At 46.9% G+C, this 24,199-nt stretch overlaps 1 protein-coding gene across 1 annotated transcript in view; it reads right to left on the bottom strand.

The window, feature by feature from the left end:
• The window catches only part of GNAL (G protein subunit alpha L), a 308,716-nt gene extending 284,912 nt beyond the window's left edge, over positions 1-23,804 (bottom strand). The window contains exon 1 of the mRNA XM_044293648.1: positions 23,085-23,804. Coding sequence (XP_044149583.1) covers positions 23,085-23,508 — 424 coding nt within the window. The 5' untranslated portion in view covers positions 23,509-23,804. The remainder of the gene's footprint in view (positions 1-23,084) is intronic.
• Positions 23,805-24,199: the final 395 nt, after the last annotated feature.

Genomic DNA, 24,199 nt, shown 5'->3' with positions numbered 1-24,199 from the left:
CGCGTGGTATCGAATGGTATCGAGTATCGCAATACTTTTTCATGGTATCGAAACCGAATCAAAAAATTGGTATCGCAACAACTCTAGCTGCCTGTATTATTTTGTTCAAAACTGAATAAAAATATTGTGAAAGAAATGAGAGACCTTGGTTTATCACTCTGGCAGATCGCTACGCGTCTAGGCCGAGAGGGCAGCTTCAAAAAACGTAAGAGGTGTCATATCCTGGAAATTTAAGAACAATGAGGGTATAGCCAAACAGGGTGCAAATGCTGTGGGTTCTCCTCGGTGGAATGGTATGCGGAAAAGTCACCAAATAGACCTGCTTTCCTCTGCTGATTCTGCTACCGATTTTGCCATGTGATCTCAGGTTAAGTTCACATGGCAAAATCTGCAGGAGAAAAAAATTGGTGACAGATCAGTATAAGAATTAGTAGCTGGAAGAATGTATTTTTTGGGTGGAGAAACAATAGAAGAATTCATTGAATTCTAAGAACCACCTTCTTCAGAAAAATAACATGCCACTTCAAGCTTTTTTCAAATTAGCAGCTGAAAAAAAACCACTACCACTGAAGTCAGTGCCCTGAGGACCACGCAGTGAAAAATGCCCCTTTTCTACTACAGAGTTGGCGGCAGATTTTGCCTTATAGCCTTATACTTGGAGAGTAACCGAAGCCCTGAGAGTGAGGAAGCCTTTCATGGATTCGATTGCAGAAACACTGATCACAGTGACAACAATGTGCATTCTGGTCTTTGTGTAAAAAGGATCAGAACCAGCGACCAAACACCATGTACCGTTACAGGGACACAAATGTATACTGAACAGTACAAGAAGATGTCTCTGCAATATCTTTTCCAAAATGGCAACTTCCAAGAATGGTATACTATTCACTCCCAAATTTAAAATGATTTTCCAAGATTTTAATACTGATAACCTATCCACTAGATAGATCATCAGTATATGATGGGTGGGGGTCTGACACCCGGGACCCCCACCAATCAGCTGTTTGAGAAGCCAGCGGCAGGTCCGACCTTCTTACTATTCGATGGCAGGAAAATGGCCACAAATTGTAACATTTCTGGCATTGACTCTTGTTATTGGTATTCTGAAGAAACCTACTATGAGCTCATATAGGGAAACAAACTCCATTCACAGCATCCCCACTTTCTTTGCATCATTTCTACACTTTGCCGATAACAGTTGGTGCCCCTCAACAGATTCTCTGGACTAAGAAAGATTATATAAAATTACCCCTTTTTAGATCATTTTTCCAAAAAGTTTTGAAATGCGGAAACAGTGTTGCTTGCTGTGCAACCTTTTGCATAGCTACCATTCACTTCTATAGGAGTTATGAAAACTGATGGGCGCAGCAGCTTGGCCAGTTCTATAAGTCCACCTCCCCTGGTGCTTATTGTGGTTATTCTTATCTTGGCCGTTCAAAAGGCCCAGATGGTACAACTCCTTTAAAAAAGGGAGTGTCTGCTGGTCTCCATTGACAACTTGCTGGTCCTACACTACAGGGACAAAAAAGATGTTGTATACACACAGAGGATACTATGATTTTAGAAAAACAAAAAAAGACCATCTACATAACTGAATACAACAAATAATTGGGTGATGTCGACCTGCCAAACAAGTGTTATACCGTCAGAGTTTTTATAAAACTTTTGATTAGTGTTACATATGATGCTTGTGACTTTTTTTCGGTTAAAGATATCAAAGGTTTTGATCAGTGGGGGGGGTCTGAGTGCTGAGGCCCCCCACTGATCACTAGAACGAAGAGAGAGAAGTGCTAGCATAGTGTGCTCTCTCCTCACTGCAGAGACGGAATCACAATGAGCCCATAGCCTTCCTATTGAGTCCATCTTGCAACAACAAAAGAGAGAATGTGATGTGCAAATACTTCTCTCTCCTCATTCTGGCGATCAGTGGAGGTCCTAGCACTCAGACTTCACCAATCAAAACCTTTGATATGCCTTTATAAAGATATCAAAAGTTTTATGAAAACTCTGACCTTTCAAAGCCATAGGAAGTCATGCAGAGATCTTACACCTGATACAAAAACCTGTCAATTTATATGATCCAATTTACAAATAATTTGTTTTGTTCAGACAGGCAGGTGCCACCAATAACTTTTTTGATGTACCCCAAAAAAATAAAAAATAAATTATAGACAGCTCCTGCTGAACCAAGGCCTAATGTTGCCCCTCGTATCTGAAGATGTCTAGAGGCCGAAACGATTGACACTTTTTGGCAGTTATCCCAAACCAAAAATACCCCCAATGTGGATGCCACTTCTGCCTGCCTATGTGCATTACTGAAAGCTTAAAAATTTACCATACTGAGGCTCTATTTTACATTGACTTGTCAATAACCTATATCTTTGCAGATTATTATTTTTTGCCTACTAATCTGAAACCAAGGAGGAATTGCATTTTTCAAAATGTGTCCTACAAAACTAGATTAAACAATAAAAACCCTTATTTACAGCAATGAGACCTTGCCACCATCTTTTTTTTGCTTCTAAAAAGATGTTTTTATTTATTTTATTTAACGGATAAAACTATGGGGCACATTTATTAAGACCAACATTTTAGACGCAACTCTTAATAAAGCCCTAAGCTGGAGGTGGTTCCGCCGAAGTTATGATCCCCGCCAGATCCCATTATAGTCTATGGGTTGCCGAAACCCGGCACTCATGCCAGAAAGCGGCTGGATCCTATTATAGTCTATGGGGTCCGGTGGCCAATGGCAGTATCCAGCACTGCTGGAGTCGGGGAACTCTGACAGGCTGGATCAGGTTATCCAAGATGTGAACTTAGACTAGACAGTGTAAAGATCGAATTTAACAGCGGTTAATGCTTTATGATAAATTTTGTACATCTTAAGATATCTTTAACTATTGCTCTGTCGCAAAATTCTGCATCAAAATATTGATACACATTGTTGCACATTAGACCACACATTTAGGGTTAAGTCACCCCCCTTTCCTGCTAAATAAAACCCTCTTGATGACCGTGGAGCAAATAGGGTCTAAAACATAATACATTTGGTGCCAAGAATGTGTGCCAGCTTTTTTGGTGTAAATTAAAGGGACTCTGTCACCAGTTTCTAACCCCCACTTTAAAAAATATTGTTCTGTCCATGGAGCCCTTGCGATTACTATGGTGTTGTTATAAGCTAAATCTGCTGGCTCGTTTTGTTAAAAAAAAACGTTTTATCTAACCTGTCAGTCATATTCTTAAGGTGCCCAGGGCGTTGCTCATGGCCTTAAGATGCCGGCTCTACAGGGTCAGAGTGGCAAAGTATGATGCTATGTAGGTTTAGGGTGGCACAGAGGACTCTTCAGGTTCAAGGTGGCACAGTATGATGCTATGTAGGTTTAGAGTGGCACAGAAAGTTCTACAGTGTAGCAGTATGTGGGTTAAGGGGCTTGGGTTTTCTCCTCTGCTCTCAATACAGTATAAGGACTAGTGTTGATCGAGCACCAAAGTGCTCGGGTGCGCTGGCCGAACACATCGGTATGCTCGGGTGTTCTACCGAGCACCCAAGCACAATGGAAGTCAATGGGAGAACCCTAGGCACCCCCTGCTCGGAAGAGAATAGTGTCTGGTTCACCCAAAAAAAAAAAAAAAAAAAAAAAAAAAGGTTAGAAATTGATGGAAACCCCATCAAAATGGTTTGGAAGATAGCTGGATGCGTCTTGGACTCCTATTATCTACGACATACAATAGACAACCACACAAAGGTTATATGCCAAAAGCCAGGTATGTGCAAGCCATCAATCTATCCATGAGACAGATAACAGTCTTAGACATTCCAAACCAGCTCTCATCTGACTGAGAGACAGTAAGCCTCAAAGTTACTTTAGATCTGTTGGATGACTTGGGTGGACCTGCGCACCTAGATCAATATCATTAGGGTGACAAAAACGTTTTCTAATTGTCCTAACATAATATTCAATAACCTTTCTGTCGCATGGATAGATTGATGGCTTGCATATACCTGGCTTTTGGCATATAGCCTGTGTGTGGTTGTCTATTGTATGTCGTAGATAATAGGAGTCCAAGACGCATCCAGCCATCCTTTTAATGCTTGTTCCAAACCATTTTGATGGGGTTTCCATCAATTTCTAACCTTTTTTTGTGAACCAGACACCCTCTCTTCTTCAGAGCAGGGGGAGCCTGGTTTGATGATTGGGTCCCCCATTGACTTTCATTGTATTAAATTATACTCGAGCACCCGCAGTATTCGGCACTCCGATGTGCCGACTATAGCGATGCTCGAGCCGAACAGCAGCTAGGCCGAGCATGCTCGCTCAACACTAATCAGGACATCATGCCTAGCTCACTTACCCAGAATTCACAAAGTAAGCAGAGGGGAGGGTGTGAGGCTTGCTGAGCCTGCTGCCACTGTCTCATGTCTGGGGCCTCTGCACTGCTGACACTCCTTGCTGCCCTGAACAGTTCAGACCCTCATAGGAGAACAGCCGGGGGGACAAGGCATATGGTAGACTCCAGGGAGACCAGTCTGAGGATTTAACCCATGATTTCTAAAGCCAGACAGCTGGAGGCAGGTGTACCAAGAGCAGGATAAGGGAGAAGCCGTCCTATGCCGCTGTAAGAGACAGCAAGGTCTATGGCAAATGACCAATATCGCTGTCCTAATATTATAAATTAGGATATCTATAGAAGATGGAGTGTCATGGACCTCAAGCGTGCCAAAATCAGCCTATTAGTAAAAAAAAGTTCCTTACTCGCACTTGGTTGTGGCCTGCGAGTGTTATTGGATGTTTCGTGCACCAGCAGTACTGCTGTGCTGCCCGTGCCGTTCACAGCACACAAAGCGCTCATCAAGTGCATGGAAAACCTGCGCATACTAATACACATCAGAATTTTTTCAAATCATAAAATTGCCTGCGCAGGCACCTATGACACTTGTACAGGCGTTGCTGCAACCTCTGGCTGAGAGTATTCTCACACCCACCAAATGTGGTATCCAAGGGGACCATATCCCCAAATTTCAACTTTATACAGGAGGATGCTTGAGAGTTTCTCACTGACCATAATCAGTGGGGTCAAAAATACTTCTACGCGCATCATAGACACCCTAAGGCCCCCTGCACACGATCAGGATTGCGTGCAGATTTTCCGCGCGGATTTGCGTGCGGAAAATCCGCACCGTAGGTCATGTACATTGTATTCTATGAGAATTTGAAATTCTCAATGCACACGATGCGGATTTTGACCTGCGGTGCAGATTTTAAAATCCGCGACATGTCAATTAATTTTTTTTTCCTGACCAGATTTTCTTAATTCACTTGTGAAAATCCGCATGCAGAAAATCCGCACCGAATCCGCACGCAAATCCGCACCAATTAATGCGGATTGACCGCACGGATTTGCCTGTGAACACCTGCGGATTTCAGTGCGGATTCTCCGCACATGAATCCTGAACGTGTGCATGTAGCCTAACAAGCAATTTTTACGCTTTACAAAAAGTGTCATGAGCATTTCTAGCCATGTGATTTTTCCTAGTACTTTGGAGTCATTCAGATGTCTTATGTACCCTAAAAACTACAGATCGCCCTGCAAAAAACAAGCTCCCACAAAGCTCTGTAGATGGAACAGAAGGAAATGTAAAAAAGTTACAGGTGTCTGAATATGGTGGTGCAAAGACCATTACCGTATTTTTCGCACTATAAGACACCTTCCCATAAGATGCACCTGGGTTTTTTGAGGAGGAAAGTAATAAAAAAAATATTTTTAACCAAAAAGGTGTGCTTTTGGTGGGTTTTGAACTACCGTAATGGTTGTGGATGACACTATTATGTGGGATCTGTGGATGGCACTGTTATGGGGGATCATTGTGGGGGCATCTGTGGATGGCACTGAGGCTACATTCACACGTCAGTATTTTTCTATATCCCGAATTTCGGTCTGTTTTTTGCGGATCCGTTGTTCCTGAAAAATGTTTCCGTATGTCATCCGTCTTTTGCGGATCCGCAAAAAACGGAAACATGTATAAATTTCACAAAGCAAATAAAGTTGTTTGGATTTCTTTGAAAAAAAATTTGAAAAAAAAAAGTGAAGTGATTTCTGTGGGCAGGATTTAATTTCCAGGAACGGATTCCGCATAAAACGGATGACATACGAATGTCATCCGTTTTTTGCGGAACCATTGACTTTGTATTGTACCAGGATCCGATTTTTGCGGAAAAGAATAGGACAAGTTTTATATTTAAATCGGACATGCGGAACGGAACAACGGAAACGGACAGCACACATTGTGTTGTCCGATTTTTTCCAGGACCCATTGAAAATGAATGGGTCCAGAACTGGTCCTGATCTGTTCCGCAAAAAACGGAATAGATCAGGAAAGAAACAACGGACGTGTGAATGGACCCTTATGGGGGCATCTGTGGATGACACATATATAGCATCTTAAGTGTCATCCACAGATCCCCCATAACAGTGTCCCTCATGTAGTGAATGGGGGCCGGCATCTGTTTCTGTAATGGCAGCGGGGCCCGGTGCAGTCACTGTATTCTACTACACCGGGCTCCGCTCTCTGTAGTATACGGTAATCATATCTAACTTGTGGCTATTGTTTAAAGTATTCCAATCATCTTTAATCTAGCGCTGTACTACTTACAACTAACTTCTTGGCAGTCAGGAGGCCGGGCGGGCGCTCGTAGCGTAGCTCACTACGCCTGCTTCTTTTATAAAGTGGGCGGCGCAGGCACAGTGAGGTTAGTGAGATACGCTACAAGCGCCCAAAACAATAGCCACAAAGTTAAATATGATTTTATAACAAGACACGGAGGCGAGTATTGCATAACTCTTTCTTTACTCAAAACCACAGCAGCAAAGAATTTACATAAAAAATTTAAGGACAACCCCCAGTAGAACCCCTCCCATTGGATAGTCCATAAATAGGCTCTCCTCATCCATATCATCCTCTTTCTTTGCTGCTGCCCAGCAGATAAGTACTTGTATTTACATTGGGCAGTGTTCTTGTACAATTAGTATTTTCCTTGTGGGGCTTATTACTGTCCAGTTTATGAATATTCGATATTTATATTATTTTTTCGCATGTCTTTCGTTTTGACCGGTTCTTGAGATATTATTATAATTGTTAATTTTTCCGCGTTGTTGGGGTCACTCATTCTATTGTCCCTTGCAATTGAGTCAGCCTGCCTGCGATTGTCCCGGTCCCTGTTATATACCTATATTGGTTGCGTCCCCCTCCTCCGTCCGGTCCGCTCTCTCCCTACCCCTTACCTTATCTTTAGACCGGCGCCATCTTCGCGTCTTCCCCTATCTGTTTTCGCGCGCTCTGTGCCGGCCGAAGTCTCGTGATTCGCGGGATTTCGGCCCGGTGCGAGAATCTCGGGCGCCATTTTGTTTTTCTAATGCGGGGAACGTAAGCGCCTGAGACTGGGATCTCGGGCGCCATCTTGGTACACCTGTTGGGGAGAGGGGCGTCTTAGCTTGCCCCGCCCCTTCCGGTCACTGTCGGCGCCTTTTCTCGTCGCCGGACAGCGGTACCTGACTGCCAGCTTCCCAGCTAAGTTACGATTTTTTTTTTCAGTCCGATCTGACCCTCCTTGCTCTGGAGTGACTACTCCTGCAACTATGTCCCTGCCTAGCGATGCCCCTTCTGACCCCACCACTAGTTCTGCTCCAGTCCCTGTTGCTCAATGCCTGAATGAGCCCCAGGTTGGGGATCTGCAACTGTCAATCTCGACGGCTATTGCTAATGCCATGGGCAATATGTCATCTATGATTAGCCAGTCTATCACCCAAGCGCTCAGAGCGCAAGTCCCGGTTACTACTCCGGCTGCAATTCCGGTCTCTGATACCTCCAGAACACTTAATGCGGATAGCATAGTTCTATCAAAAGACGGCGTGCCAAGGTCACGCAAAAGAGCCTGTCAGCGCCAGGCGGAAAAATCGCGCTCCTGGAAATCCGCTCGAGCTCAGCCCGAGCCCAGGTCTGACTCAGATATAGAGTCTAATGAGGAGGTTTTTGATGAGGGTCACTATGATTCAGAGGTGGATCTGGATGGGATCCAAGTAGCTGATGCGTTTGAAGGGGTCTCCCAACCCGCTTCTTCTGCGGCTCAGGAGACCAATGCCCCGGGACCTAGCTCCCTCGTTGACCCACAGGGCGACCCCCTGTTTGACCCAGACAGCCTGCACCATCCTCGGTCGGCTGAGTGGCTCCCCATTCCGCATGTGGCCCGCTATCTAGAGGATAGGGTCAGGAAGCCACTGTCTAAAGAGACCCGGAACAAATTGAAGGCGGAATGTCCCCGCCCCTTGATACCAAATAAGGTATGTGAAACGCCTAATGTAGACCCCAAGATGGTGCAATTCTTATCTAAGACGGGGTTTAACCCCCGCAAGGGCCTAGATTCCGCACTACGGGCTTGTCAAGACAAGCTGTTAGACAGTCTGGGGCCTCTTACAAAAATTTTTGAATTGGCTGAGTCAGCCAGGACGGAGGGCACGTCCATTGACCCGGAGGAGCTCAGCGGCTGGGCCCAGCGCGCTATTTGCCTAGTGGGGAATGTCAATTCCTCCCTCTCTATCGAACGGAGGAAGGCGCTCCTCATGAAAATAGAACCCAAGCTGTCAAACATGGCGCTGACTGAGATGGGTAAAGAGGCCCAGGGTCTCCTTTTTGGGGACGGTTTTATAAAGGATTTAGGCAAATTCGTAGGAGCCTTTACTGCGCTGGACAAAGCCCAGTCATCGATGCGCAAAGTGTTCCGAGGGCGTGTCTCTTCTAGGGCCGGCAGCTTCAGGGGCCGTCTGTCCGGCCGTGCCCAATTCCAGACCCGTGGAAACGGTCGAGGTCCCTTTCATCAACACTCCTCGTTCCAGGACCAGAGACAACAGTCCTCTTTCTTCCCGTCCAGAGGCACACCTTTTCGCTCCAGGGGATTCAGAGGCAACTCGGGATCTAGGCGTCCCCTTGGTAAGTCTCATAAATCCACTGTCTTCTTCCAACCTTTGCATAGGGGGCAGACTCCGACATTTTTTACCTGCTTGGAATCGAGTCACCTCCGATCCGTGGGTGCTGGCCACGGTTCAAGGCTTTCAGATAGATCTGACGGACGCCCGTCTATCCCTGCCGGAGGCCCCGCCCTTAGTGCTGTCAGGGCCTGCCCGGGCCTGTATGAACCTGGAACTTCGGTCCCTTTTGGTCAAGGAGGCAATAGAGAGGGCCCCCCCACTCTCACTTGGAGTGGTCAGCAACATATTCCTGGTGGAAAAGAAAGGAGGCCAGTTCCGACCAGTGATAAATTTGAGGAACCTAAACAGGTTCGTTCGATACCGTCATTTCAAGATGGAGGGTATCCATTTACTGCGAGACCTTCTGCTCCCGGGGGACTGGATGGTAAAGTTGGACCTGAAGGATGCCTACCTGACGGTGCCTGTAGCTCCCCAGTCCCGACGCCTCCTCCAGTTTCGTTGGCACGGCCATCTTTGGCAATTCACGTGCCTGCCGTTTGGCCTCTCATCTGCCCCTTGGTGTTTTACCAAGTTGTTGAGGCCCGTAGTAGCGTGGCTTCGCTGCCAGGGTATTCGTCTGGTGATCTATCTGGACGATATCCTCGTCATGGCTCGCTCTCCGTCGGAGCTTCTTCTCCACCTGCGGTCGGCGTTGTGCCTTCTTACCGGGCTCGGGTTTGTCATCAACGCCGAGAAGTCATGTCTTCAACCTTCGAGATCGATGGAATTCCTGGGGTTTGTGGTGAACTCCATAGATCAGACCCTGTACCTTCCGGGCTCCAAGATCAAAGCCATCCGCAAAGAGTTGCGTCAGGTCCTGAGGCTCCCTCGGATTTCTTTGCGTCACCTGGCACGCATCATCGGTCTCCTCTCTTCCTCCATACAAGCGATTTTTCCTGCACCTCTTCATTATCGGGCGTTGCAACGGTTGAAGATCGCACACCTTCAAGCGGGAGCGTCCTACGCGGACGAGGTGGATCTGGATCTCGAGACGAGAGACGAGATATTGTGGTGGATCGCCAACCTCGACGCTTGGAATGGCAAGGCCATCGTGGGACCCCAACCGGACCTGATCGTGGAGTCGGATGCCAGCCTCCTCGGTTGGGGCGCTTACTGCGACGGGATTTCCACCGGAGGACCCTGGTCAGACGGCGAATCTCATCTCCACATAAACGCCCTGGAATTACTGGCAGGATCCTTCGCCATCCGCAGCTTCACCAGCCACAGGATATCGGCGTGTATCAAGCTCCGGATGGACAATGTGGCAGCCGTGCGGTATGTCAATGCCATGGGCGGCACTCACTCTTCGGTCCTCTCCCACTTAGCGAAGGAGTTTTGGTCCTTCTGCTTGGACAGGGGTTTCACGGTGGTTGCGGAATATCTTCCGGGCCTCCGCAACACATTCGCAGATTGGAGTTCTCGTCACTCTTCGGACTTCAGCGATTGGAAATTAGATCCGGCGGTTTTCTCTTCCATCGCATCGATCTGGGGTTCCCTCTCTATGGATCTCTTCGCCTCCCGTTGGAACGCCCAGCTTCCACGCTTTTACAGTTGGAGGCCGGACCCTCTGTCGGAGGCTGTGGACGCCCTACTTCAGGATTGGTCGGGTCAGCTGGCCTATGCTTTTCCTCCTTTTTCACTCATACCTCGGGTGCTGTCTCAAGTTCGCCTACAGGTGGCAGAGTTGGTTCTGGTGGTTCCGTTTTGGCAAGCCCAATCATGGTTCCCTCATCTTCTGGAACTCCTTATGGACGATCCCCGTCTCCTTCCAACTTTTCCGGACCTCCTCGGCGGACCAATGGGCCAGCGTCATCCGCTGGTATCAGACGGTTCGCTCCGCCTATTGGCGTGCAGAATCTCGGGGAACGCTGGGATGTCGCAGGCGTATCGTGTACGACTCGTGTCCTCTTGGAGAGCGCATGGGCCCCCGGCACCAGGAGAGCATACCTTTCAGCCTGGCGACGTTGGGCTGACTGGTGCGTGGGACGGGGTTTGGATCCCCTTTCGGCTCCTGTGAACGACCTGCTCGATTTCTTGTCCTCTCTGTTGATGAGGGCAAGGCTTATCGGTCTATAAACCTTTTTAGGTCAGCCATCTCTTCTCGTCACTTGGGTTTTGCGGGCTGTCCAGCGGGCCAGCATCCCCTGGTGTGTCGACTTCTCAAGGGGTCACGTTTGTCTCGTCCTCCGAGACCCCGTTTTACTAGCACTTGGGACGTGCTTTTGGTTCTGCAGTTTTTCTCTGGTTGGCCTCGCAATTCGGACTTGTCTCTGCGCCAGCTTTCTGCTAAGCTGGTCACCTTGCTGTGTCTGGTATCCTGCAAGAGGGTTTCAGATGTTCGAGCCTTGGATTTTGATGCACTATCTTTTACCCCAGATGGTGTGTCCTTTAACATCTCTCGCCGCACGAAGACTGGTATCCGGTCGGTGTCCTATCCAGCATTCCCAGATAATCCGGCTCTTTGCCCGGTGGAATGTTTGAAAGAATATTTGGAACGTACGTCCTCTCTGCGTTCCGCTTCGGCTTTTCAATTGTTCATTTCCTTCCGCAGGCCGTTTCTTCCGGTTGCTGCTGTCACCTTATCCCGTTGGGTGAAGTGGGTTCTGTCCTTGGCCGGTGTGGATACTTCGGTATTCACGGCGCATTCGGTTAGGGGAGCTTCCGCTACCTCCATGACTGTCGCAGGGGCCCGCCTGGAGGATGTGCTGCGGTTAGCTGATTGGTCTAGAGCCTCCACTTTTAGGGAGTTTTATTTCAGACCTCCCCGTCATGCTTTTTCTTCAGTTATTTCGTCACTTTAAACTTGCAATACGAAGCCTCCGTGTCTTGTTATAAAATTGCATGATTTTCCTATTCTATGACGTAAAGTCATGATTTTATTAAAGACACGGAGGCGAGTATTGCCCCCCCTTTTTTTCTTCTCCCTCCCTTTTATTGACCAGTTCTAGGTACTCGAGTGTATATATGTTGATTTGTATATGTTGCTTCCGCATTATATGATAATATTTATGCTTGCTGAATTTGTTCTTTCCTATTTTCAGCTACTTTGATGGTTTTCGAGTCCTATGTATTACCCGTACTGTCCTGTTTTCTCTTCTCGTAGGTTGATTCCTGGTCCGGTGTTCCTGAATGCACTCTAGGTTGGAGGTGTCCTTCCCATGCCTTTTCGTTTTCGGTTGTCATCTGCTCCGGTTGAGCTCGAGTTCTAGAGTCCGGTTCGTGGTTCCGGTTTGGAGTTTGTTCCGTGATGTGGGGAGTTGGTTCCAGTGTTCGTGTATGGTTCGGCTGATCACATCAAAGAAAGAGGATGATATGGATGAGGAGAGCCTATTTATGGACTATCCAATGGGAGGGGTTCTACTGGGGGTTGTCCTTAATTTTTTATGTAAATTCTTTGCTGCTGTGGTTTTGAGTAAAGAAAGAGTTATGCAATACTCGCCTCCGTGTCTTTAATAAAATCATGACTTTACGTCATAGAATAGGAAAATCATGCAATTACCGTATACTACAGAGAGCGGGGCCCAATGTAGTAGAATACAGTGACTGAACTGGGGCCTGCTGCCATTACAGAAACAGATGCCAGCCCCAGCCCCTCCTGGCTCTCAGCATATTCACCGGACGGTCGCAGCATTCGCCCCATAAGACGCTCTGCTATTTTTACCCCACTTTGGGGGGGGGGGGGGGGGGGGGTTGCGTCTTATAGGGTAAAAAATACAGTATTTCTTTTTAATGGTTTCCCTGCATAAATAATGACCTTTTAAAGGATATGCATGCCTATGCATGATTTTAACAATTATGCTGAATTTCATACTCCTCCTTAGCTAGAAATACTCCTCAAAAATGCTAAGAGGAGCAATTTAGTGTGCCCCCCGACTATAAACCATTGATAGTTTGAGCTTCCTTGATCAAGCTTAAATTAATACTATAATGACTTAATTGGTGAAAAAGTGAGTGAATAATTTTTCCCTATTATAATTTATTTTTATTATTTCAGGGTAGCATGTAAGGCTACTTTCACACTAGCGGTCCAAAACGGATCAGTTTTGCCCTAAAGCATTCTAAATTGATAAGGATCCGTTCAGAAAGCATCAGTTTGCCTCCGTTCAGTAACCATTGAGCTCTGGAGGCGGACACCAAAATGCTGCCTGCAGCGTTTTTCTGTCCGCAATGTGGTGCGGAGCAAGATGGATCCGTCCTGGCACACAAAGTCAGTCAATAGGGACGGATCTGTTGTCTCTGACACAGTAGAAAACAGATCCGCCCCCCATTGACTTTCAATGGTGTTCAAGACGGATCCGTCATAGAAGACATAACACAATCAGATCCGTTCATGACGGATGAATGCGGTTGTATTATTGTAACGGATCCATGACGGATCCACAAAAAACGCTAATGTGAAAGTAGCCTAAGTCAACCTGTGGACTTGTAAGAGCTGAAAAGAACAAAGATTTACTTAAGGAAATATAAACTTCTACCCGTGGTGTGGAAGAAACTACTAGAGGTCTATTTTCAGAATGAATGGCCTGAGGGGGTCAGCCTTAGGCCAGGGCTCCATGGTGAAGATGAGCAGTAAAATTTGCCTACGATAATCTCCTTTTACTACCCACTCCATAAGTACATATTTGAAATAAAATAAAATAATAATTCCAATATAAACCACAATCTTAACCCCTTTTGTTTGCTTACTATTTTCCCAACCCAATGTTCTTGTCGGGTGAGTAATCTCATACTTCCTTATCACCATCATTACATCTCCTCCACTTACCAGATCCACTCCTGCTACCTTCTTGACACATTGAAAGTGCCTGGGTGTATGGCAGGGATAATGTCACACTTCTGTGTGGGAGGGAAACACCACACCGAGCAGAGAAGGGATGGGGGAAACAGGGAATTAGGCCCGAGAACATGGGAAGGAAAATGGACACCTCCTAGTGAAAACCCTAACCAAAATCTTGACTGATTACCAGTATGAACAGACCCCAAAAGGTAGGCGAGTTCATACTCAGGAATACCTAGAGTCCTATATGACCCTGGTACTAATGGCAGGGACGAGACTACCTGATCCTCCTAAAAGGAAGGACGAACAGGAGTCTCCTTCAGGCCTAATACAAACAATAGGGAAATGCAACACACAGAATCCAAACAAAATACAAAAGGGAAAGGAAAGACTTTACTTCAAAAGACGCTATGGAAGCACCAGGAACTCAGCCGAGATCCAACCACAAATTATCCACAGGCACAGAAGCTGTAAAGTGTACAGCATAGTGGGAGAAGCAACTATAAATAAGGAAGGCTAAATGACCACATAAGCAACACCTGGAGGCAAGGGGTGTGGCCTTTACCAGAAACAACAGACACCTATTGATCCACAAGGAAAACCTGTCAGATCAAAACACGTGTTGTCAGTCTCACAGATCTCCCGCCACTCACTGTCGCCGGGACGTCCCGTCCGTATGTCTCAGTACGTCTGTGACAGATAAGCAAGGTGAGACTAGTGGGGGACATTGTTGCGTCAAAACAGGTGCAGCAGGTGAACAGTCAGGGGAGCGTCCCTTATTTTATTGTTTTACACTGATCTGAGCTTGTTTAAAAAATACAGGACAACTACTTTAAAGGGAACCTGTCATCAACTTTATGGTGACCTCACTGAGGGCAGCATAAATTAGTGACAGAAATGCTGATGTCAGCGGTGTGTCACTCATGAGTTAAAAGTAAGTGGTTGCTGAGAACCACTGTGAAGTGAGAGAATACGGCTAAAGACACCCTCATGACCAAACAACCACTAGGCCAGTATCACCTAAGTGCTGAATTGCCACCAACCAACCTGCCTCAATATCCTTGCTGGTACCAGAGAGGAATTGCACTAAAGCCTGCTGCTACTGTATATTTTCAAGTTCTACCATGCACTTCGTAAAAAGGACTTTGTTACGGTCAACTCTGGCCTCATTCTTCAATGCTACAACTTTTACTGCAACGGAACCCAGGGAGCGACGGCCTGAAGTGGGACGCTATGACACAACTACACTACATCAGGGCCACTACCACTCCCATCCTCTACACCAGCTCCTTCGGGGCTCGCTGCACATTGGAATTGCAGCAGTGGAGGATCGGTGAGGTGAGTAATGCTTCTTTTTCAACCCATTTTGCCCCAATCTAAAAAAAGTCATGCCTCCAGACAACCTCTTTAATAAGCAAGAATGCAAACCTGACATACCCAAAATGAAATGCTCAGTATCCCACAGTTATGGTTGATATATTATACATAATTCTACAAATTCATACTTCTCTGTCTAATTGATGGGGTTTGACTGCTCGGCCCCTCACCCTTCCAAAGACCAAAGGCTCCACAGTGTTCAGTTAAGTGCAGCTGCCCTTTCATTTTTTTTTCTTTCCTTGCACAGCACTACTTCTGACTGAAAGGTTACCAACCGCACAGGACCTGGACATTCTTCTTCTGTTTCCCCCCACCAGTCAGTCTACATCAGGCCAATGTGTTTCCTAGTTCAGACTCCAGAGGATACAAAGTGAAGGTCTGTCACCATGAACCAAGCATCACTACTGGTGGCTGGCGACAGAGGTAGAATTCATGTGGGAATTACAGGTGCAGTTCAATAAATCAGAATATCATTGAGAAGTTAATTAATTTCAGTTAATCAATTCAAAAAGTGAAACTCATATTATATAGATTCATTACATACAGAGTGATCTATTTCAAGCATTTATTTCTGTTAATGCTGATGATTATGGTTTAACAGTTAACGATAGCCCAAAAGTCACTATCACGGAAAAGTAGAATATTGTAAATTTATAGTGTTACACTCTAATCAGCTCATCAACACAAAACACCTGCAAAGGATTCCTAAGCCTTTAAATGGTCCCTCAGTCTGGTTCAGCAGGCTACACAATCACGGGGAAGACTGCTGACTTGACAGTTGTCCAGAAGACAGTCATTGACACCCTCCACCTGTATTCCAATTTTTAAATCTTTTTATGCACAAAGGCCCACATTTAACAAGGTGAGAAAAACTAGATTTTGGTGTAAATTGTGGAAAAATTTGGAGAAATTTGGCACACACAGGTTTAGAAAAATTTACTGTGTCTAGCTTAACAAGGGAGTGTGGCTTAACACAAAGGGGGTGGCTCCTTGAGAAAGAGTTGTGGCTTGATATGTGCCATTTTGCACCACAATTCTGGAGTAAGATTCTGTCTTAAACTGAGCCAACCATTATTGTTGTCAGATTTATCATCCAGCCGGAGCCTGGATGTGATACATCTGGTGCAGGTCTAGACAGTCTAAGTTTACGCCATCTACAGGTTTACTAAATCTGCCCATATGTGTTCTCAAAAACTGTCCAGATTCTGGATATCCTCTTTACATGGGATTTTGGCAGCTTCCATTGAGCTGGGAGGCCATTCACTCATAGGATTCAATCATCCTCACTGAGGGGACGGCACACACAGTCATTGACAGGACTTGTTCAACACAGCAATATTGTTTTTTTGTTTTTTTTTACAGTTTACGTCACATTACCATTAGGAGCTGTGTTGAGTGTTTCGAATTGCTTTTAGATGGTCAAAATAGTCTGGCAGCTTGTATTTTCTTAAAAAAATAAAAAATAAAAAAAACTGACAGACCTATTATAAGTCAATAGGATCTATCAAGATCCACTGCAAGACTCACCTCACACCATCATAAGTCTTAAAGGGATTGTCCAGCCTTTACTAAGTGATTACCTATCTTCAGGATAGGCCATCACTTGCTGATTGGTGGGGGGGGGGGGGGGGATCCAACACCTCGCACCCCCACTGATCAGTTGTTTGGGTGTTGCACAGAACCTTGAACCTTACGGTGGAGCGAGCTTGTTACTACAACACTCCACCCATGGTGCTAGAGAGAACAGAGCCTTAGGCCCCTTTCACACAACAAGCGAGTTTTACGTATGGGTGCAATGCGTTCAATTCACTGACCCATTCATTTGCATGGGCCTGTGTACGTGAACATTGTTTTTCATCATCTCTGCATTTCATCATCTCGCAGCATTTTCTATATTCTGCATTTCCATATAAGTGAATGGGGCTTCCGTGAAAAACGCATTGCATCCAGATGCAGTCCGGATGTAAAGTGTTTTTCACTGAAGGTTTCTGGAAGATGTTGTTTGTAATTCTTCCGGGTTTTTTTCCACGCTTGTGAAAAAAAGTATCAAAACTGATAGCATCTGCGTGAAAAAAAAATGTTTAACCACTAAATGCAATCACAGACAAAACGGACTGCATTTGCATGCAAAACCATCAGTTTTCTCGTGAACAGACCCTTAGAGAATCCGTAATGCTCGTATGAAAGGGGCCTTACTGACGCAAAACGTTTGTTCCAGATCTCATGACCAATACATTGCTACGGGCAGAGTTACTTACCCTAAGGGTCCATTCACGTCCATTCCGTATGTGTTTTGCGGATCCACAAAACACGGACACCGGCAATGTGCGTTCCGCATTTTGCGGACCACACATCGCTGGCACTAAAATAGAAAATGCTCTATTATGTTCTATTTTTTCCGGGAACGGAATTGCGGATCCACATTTCCGGATCAGGGCAGCACATAGTGTGGTCCCATAGAAATGAATGGGTCCGCAATTCCGTTCCGCAAAATGCGGAACAGAATTGCGGAGGTGTGAATGGAGCCTTATACTCACACAGCGTACACTTAGGCAGTCTAAGGCCCCTTTCACACGGGCGAGTTTTCCGTGCGGGTGCGATGCGTGCGGTGAACGTATTGCACCCGCGGTGAATCCTGACCCATTCATTTCTATGGGGCTGTGCACATGAGCGGTGATTTTCACGCATCACTTGTGCGTTGAGTGAAAATCGCAGCATGCTCTATATATTGTCCGATTTTCACGCGACGCAGGCCCCATAGAAGTGAATGGGAAGCGTGAAAATCGCATAGCATCCGTAAGCAAGTACGGATGCGGTGCGATTTTCACGCACGGTTGCTAGGAGACGATCGGGATGGAGACCCGATCATTATTATTTTCCCTTATAACATGGTTATGAGGGAAAATAATAGCATTCTGAATAGAGAATGCATAGTAAAACAGCACTAGAGGGGTTAAATTTTTTTTTTAACTCACCTTAGTCCACTTGATCGCAAAGCCGCCATCTCCTTGTGTCTCCTCTGCTGAACAGGACCTGGGGTGAGCTGCTGCATTAAATAGAGGTTAAGGACCTTCGATGACGTCACTCCGGTCATCACATGGTCTTTTACCATGGTGAATCACCATGGTAAAAGATCATGTGACGTACCATGTGATGACCGGAGTGACGTCATCAAAGGTCCTTAACCTCTATTTAATGCAGCAGCTCACCCCAGGTCCTGTTCAGCAGAGGAGACACAAGGAGATGCCGGGCTTCGCGATCAAGTGGACTAAGGTGAGTTAAATTATTTTTAATTTTTTTTAACCCCTCCAGCGCTGTTTTACTATGCATTCTCTATTCAGAATGCTATTATTTTCCCTTATAACCATGTTATAAGGGAAAATAATACAATCTTCAGAACATCAATCCCAAGCCCGAACTTCTGTGAAGAAGTTCGGGTACCAAACATGCACGATTTTTCTCACGCGAGTGCAACGCATGACAATGTTTTGCACTCGCGCGGAAAAATCGCGCATTTTCCCGCAACGCACCCGCCTCTTATCCGGGCAAAAAAACTGACGCCCTTGTGAAAGAGGCCTAAAGATGCTGTGGAACTAGTGATCCCCGGGGCTGTATTCCCCTTGTAGCTGGGGCTAATATGGAAGTCCCAGTAACTGAAGAAATCAGCAAAAAAATAATAATAATTTAAATGCCCCCTGAAAGATCCTGTATAGCGTTGAGCAAACTTCTGTTTTTAAGTTCGGCATACAAAGTTCGGGTTCAGGTTATTTAAGAATTCTGTTATGGATTTCGGTACCACAGACCATAACTTATGGTCCGTTGGAGTGGAATCCATAACAGAATTCTTAGATAACCCGAACCTTGTACTCTGAACTTGAAAACAGAAGTTTGCTCCTCCCTCATCTTATATGACCTTATGGGGACCACAAATAAAAACATATAGACAAAAAATAATAACCCCCCCCCCCCCCCCAATAATGTAACTTCTAGCCTCACCCCCTCAAACATAACCCATACATCCCCTATATCACAATAACTATTATGGAAAGGAGACAATTGATTTTAGTTGCAACGGCTTCGTTGAGCGAAGTGCGCATGCGCATCAGGCCGACACATGCGCACTTCGCTCAACGAAGCCGCTGCCAGGGGTCCGCGGCACAACAGGCTGAGCCTAGTGCGCAGGCGCCGGATCTGGCAGAGGGACGGGTGGATTGAGGAGGCGGCGCTGGGCACCAGACGGCGAAGGGTCCGGGCGGCAACCCTGGATTAACGTAAAACCCCTTGGGCACCTTAGGTAGGTGAGTGACAGCTTATAAAAACCTGTTTTTTGGGCTTATAGAGCCACAAGCAGGTTTAATAAGGGCAGTTTAGGATTCATGTTATTAGCACCGACATGGCCATATGTTTAGCTTATAGGGCACAAATCTGATGACAGAATCCCTTTAATCCACTTGTTCGCGCAGCCGGCATCTCTTCTGTCTTCATCTTTGCTGTGCAGTAGGAAAAGGAACTGTGGTGACGTCACTACGCTCATCACGTGGTCCGTCACATGATCCATCGCCACAGTAAAAGATCATGTAATGGACCATGTGATGAGCGCAGTGACGCCATCAAAGGTCCTATTCCTCAAAGTAGAAGACAGAAGAGATGCCGGCTGCGCAAACAAGTGGATTAAGGCGAGTTAAGTTATTTTTTAACCCCTTCAGCCCTATTGTACTATGCATTCTGTATTAAGAATGCTATTATTTTCCCTTATAACCATGTTATAAGGGAAAATAATAATGATCAGGTCTCCATCCTATTAGTCTCCTAGCAACCGTGCGTGAAAAATCGCTGCAGCCTCATTCATTTCTATGGGGCCTGCGTTGCGTGAAAAACGCACAATATGGAACATGCTGCGATTTTCACGCAACCCACAAGTGATGCGTGAAAATCACTGCTCATGTGCACAGCCCCATAGAAGTGAATGGGTCCGGATTCAGTGCGGGTGCAATGCGTTCACCTCCCGCCCGTGTGAAACCAGCCTAAGGTCTCATGCACACGACAGTGAAAAGTGGCCATGTGACAGTCGTCTAAGTAACGGCCATCACACAGCCATTTTGTAGCACCAGTGAAAGTCTATGGGGCAATTCACATGGCCGTCCTTTTAACGGCCAGTGAATAGCGCCCGTCCCAAAAAATCGGATACGTCCTATTTTTGGCCGTTTCACAGCCGGACGGACCCCATTGAAATCAATAGGGCCGTTTTTAACGGCCAATTGACAGGAGTGCACCCGGCCGTTAAAAACGTGTACACAGGCCATTTAGGGGTTAAATTTATTTTTTAAACTCACCTCATCCACTTGCTCGCGGTGCGGCAGTCTCTTCTCTCTTTATTGAGCAGGACCTGCGATCTGCGTGGTGACGTAACCACGTGGGAGCGCGTAGTGACGTCATCGCGCACCTTCGGCAGGTCCCGTTCTGTGAAGAGAGAAGAGACTGCTGCAGCGCGAGCAAGTGGATAAGATGAGGGTTTGTTTTTTGTTTTTTTGGCTGCGGGACACTATGGGGGCATTATATAAACCATGGGGGACATTTATTTAGCTGGGGGCCTACATGGGGGCATTATTAAAGCTGGGGGCAGCAAAATATAAAAATAAAAAAATCCTACACTATGGGGGACATTATTTTAGCTGGGGGCCTACAATCCTGTAGGTGTTCTCAGAAGGGGGGGGTCTAGAAATAACTGCCAATCAAATTCATCCATTTTTTATGGCCGTTTTTAACGGACATGAAAAACTGAAGCACAATGGATGCAAAACGGACATTAAAGACAGACACGGCCAGAAAATGGATGCACACACTGATGCAAAATGGCCATGAAAAACTGACAGTGTGTCCGGTTTTTTTCACTGTCGTGTGCATGAGGCCTAAGCCACTCCCCTTGTCTAGTGAGGCGTAAATGTGGTGCAAGGCAAGCACTAATTGGATAGTATTAGTCTGTGCAGGGACACATCCCAAACTGGTAACACCCATCTGGACCTTTACTAGAAACTGCTTATAATTCATGTATAACTTCTAGCAGAAATAATAAAGGAATGGCACAACATAAAGTCATAAAAATAGATGAAGCAGAATTGTTATTTACTAGGGAATGCAAGTAGTTACTAAAACAGACATGTCAGGAGTATATGCCCTCCCTCAATAATTTTTATACCTACCCAAGCAATACACATTATACACACCCTCTACATCTCAGCCGATGGATCTAATGACCTGCCTGCAATCCATCTAGTGAGAGGAGATATGGTCCCCGGCATTAGTCCAGGGCTAGCGACTAAGGTTACTTTCGCACTCGCATTTTGGGCGGATCCGTCATGGATCTGTAAAAACGGATATGTTACAATAATATAACCGCATGCATCCGTCATGAACGGATCCGTTTGTATTATCTGTAACATAGCCAAGACGGATCCGTCATGAACTCCATTGAAAGTCAATGGGGGACGGATCCGTTTTCTATTGTGTCAGTGAAAACGGATCCGTCCCCATTGACTTACATTGTGTGCCAGGACGGATCCGTTTGGCTCAGTTACGTCAAGCGGACAGCAAAGCGCTTCAGGCCTCCAGAGCGGAATGGAGACTGATCGGAGGCAAACTGATGTATTCTGAGCGGATCCTTTTCCATTCAGAATGCATTAGGGCAAAATCCGTTTTGGACCGCTTGTGAGAGCCCATGACGGATCTCTCAAACGGAAAGCCAAAACGCGGGTGTGAAAGTAGCCTTAAAATGAGAAGTGGTCAACTATGCGAGGTACCCCTCAATTCAAAGCCTAAGGGGCAGATGGAAACCGCGATCAGGCGTTCAACACCTACTGACAGCATAGTCCAGTGCAATTTTGCTATTAACAGGACGGGTTACAAATGTACGATCGTTGGGCCCCCTACAGTGAGGATAAATGTCCTTTGCGGGAAACCTCCTATTCTATGTAGCACACGGTTATATTCATATCTTCGTTTTTCGTTACCATCGCTTTTGATTACAGCAGTCAATGCAGTTCTTCAATATGGCAGACCACTATGAGCCCCATTAAACGCTACATAAAAAGAATCCAGCACCTGATGGAAGCCATAGTGCCGGTGGGAAGACGGCATAAACAAATGAGATTTTATGCCATTTTTAGACTGTCCATATTTACACAAAAAAAAAAGGCAAAGAAGTGGTGACAAAGTGTCAGAGCTGCCTATGGTGAAAGGTAAAAGCCGTATCCAGTGTACAGGAGGCACAAAACCATGTACAGGTGAGGCGTCACAGGCCTCTATTAGCAGCACACCAGAGAGATTAGACGCCTGAACTGTGAAAGCAAAGTGGCAAAGCACGCCGGCACATCCCCGAGGATCACATTACTACAGATTTATCAATTACACACTCGCCTTCCCGTTCCCTGGAGGTGAGACAGAGGGAACTGACAACGAAATGGCAAGATGTAGCAGAGCTGAACATGTCACCTGCAAAAGGGGGGGGGGGATTACTGCATGCAGACCGATGGCGATACAGCAGTATGACCCTCGGAAGATAGGGCAGGGTGTTCAGCTCTGCTAAATCAGATTTAGTGTGGAGTAATGGCAGAAGATGGAAACACAAGCAACCAGGGCTTTGATGGTTAAGTCCCATCCACCTTTTTTTTATCTCCAATCCTCCTGCGGCTGCCCATGTTCCACCCCCTCCACGGCTGCTTGGGTAGGGTATCTTCACCATCATCATCACATGAATTCCAAGCAACCACCATACCTATATAGTCACTACTTCCATCCATAGGGACACATTCACACACTGCAGTCTATACATAGTGTCAGCCCCATTACATGACAGGCACAGGGCACTGCATGGTATTCAAGGGCAGATGAAGAGGATGCCCATGTGTCTTACCCAGCAGCAGCAGCCGGTGCGTCTGCTTGTACTCCCTCTTCTGCTCCTTCAGGACCCGGTCTATGTTCTTGCTGACTTTCTTGGCCTCCTTCTCTGCCTCCTTCTCCTCCAGCCGGAGTTTGTCCCATCCCTTCTGCAGGGGATGCTGCTGCTGAGGCTGCTGCACTTTGATGGGCTTGTGCTGCTGCTGCTTGCTGTCCCCGCCGTTCTGTAGTAGGAGCAGCAGCCCGTCCGGACTGTCCCCTCTGCCCCCGGGCTTGCACTGCTCGCCCCTGCGCGGCTGATCTCCATGCCGCAGGTCCCCGGCGCGGAGAGGGGCTGACAGCTCAGGGGGCTGCTCTGTCTCCGAGCTGGTGGCTGCATTGGAGATGGAGCCGCTGGCATCACCGAAGAACCGAGGCCGGAGGCTGTAACATAGCCCCATGGCTCCGGCCACCTACACGTACACTGCCCCGGCGATCAATAGCAACTGATCGATTGCAGATATCGGCTAATAGGAGCGGATCGCAGGGCGAAGGAGAGCGCGCAGTCCCGGCAATGACACCACTAATGACGACGAGCGGGCGATTAGCTCTGCAGCGTCCAGCCGGGGATTCCCACAGCGACAGGCGACACTGAGCCGGCGACCCCGTCACATTCCCAGCGTGCCATCTTGCATCTTCTCCGTCCGCTAGAGCTCACACGCACCGGAGCTGCTATTTCCTAGTGGACGCCAGGACCTCTGATGCCTTCGTGCCCACGTGACCAGACTTGTGTGGGAGGAGCGATGATGGGGGGTGCGAGCCTCTGGGCACCTGCTGCAGACATCCACAGCGTAGCATCACCAGGAGCCGCAGGGACTGGGGGCACTGGGACTGAGCGGTCTGCAAGGACTGGGGGCACTGGGATTGGGCGGTCTGCAAGGACTGGGTGCACTGAGACTGAGTGGTCTGCAAGGACTGGGGGCACTGGGACTGAATGCTCTGCAGCTAGGGACTGGGTGCACTGAGACTGAGCGGTCTGCAAGGACTGGGGGCACTGGGATTGGGCGGTCTGCAAGGACCGGGGGCACTGGGACTGAATGCTCTGCAGCTAGGGACTGGGTGCACTGAGACTGAGTGGTCTGCAGGGACTGG

Source organism: Bufo gargarizans, chromosome 5, assembly GCF_014858855.1.
Source record: "Bufo gargarizans isolate SCDJY-AF-19 chromosome 5, ASM1485885v1, whole genome shotgun sequence".
Taxonomy (NCBI): Eukaryota; Metazoa; Chordata; class Amphibia; order Anura; family Bufonidae; genus Bufo; species Bufo gargarizans.
The sequence above is the reverse complement of the archived record's forward strand: the minus strand, read 5'-3'. Positions and strand labels throughout refer to the sequence as shown.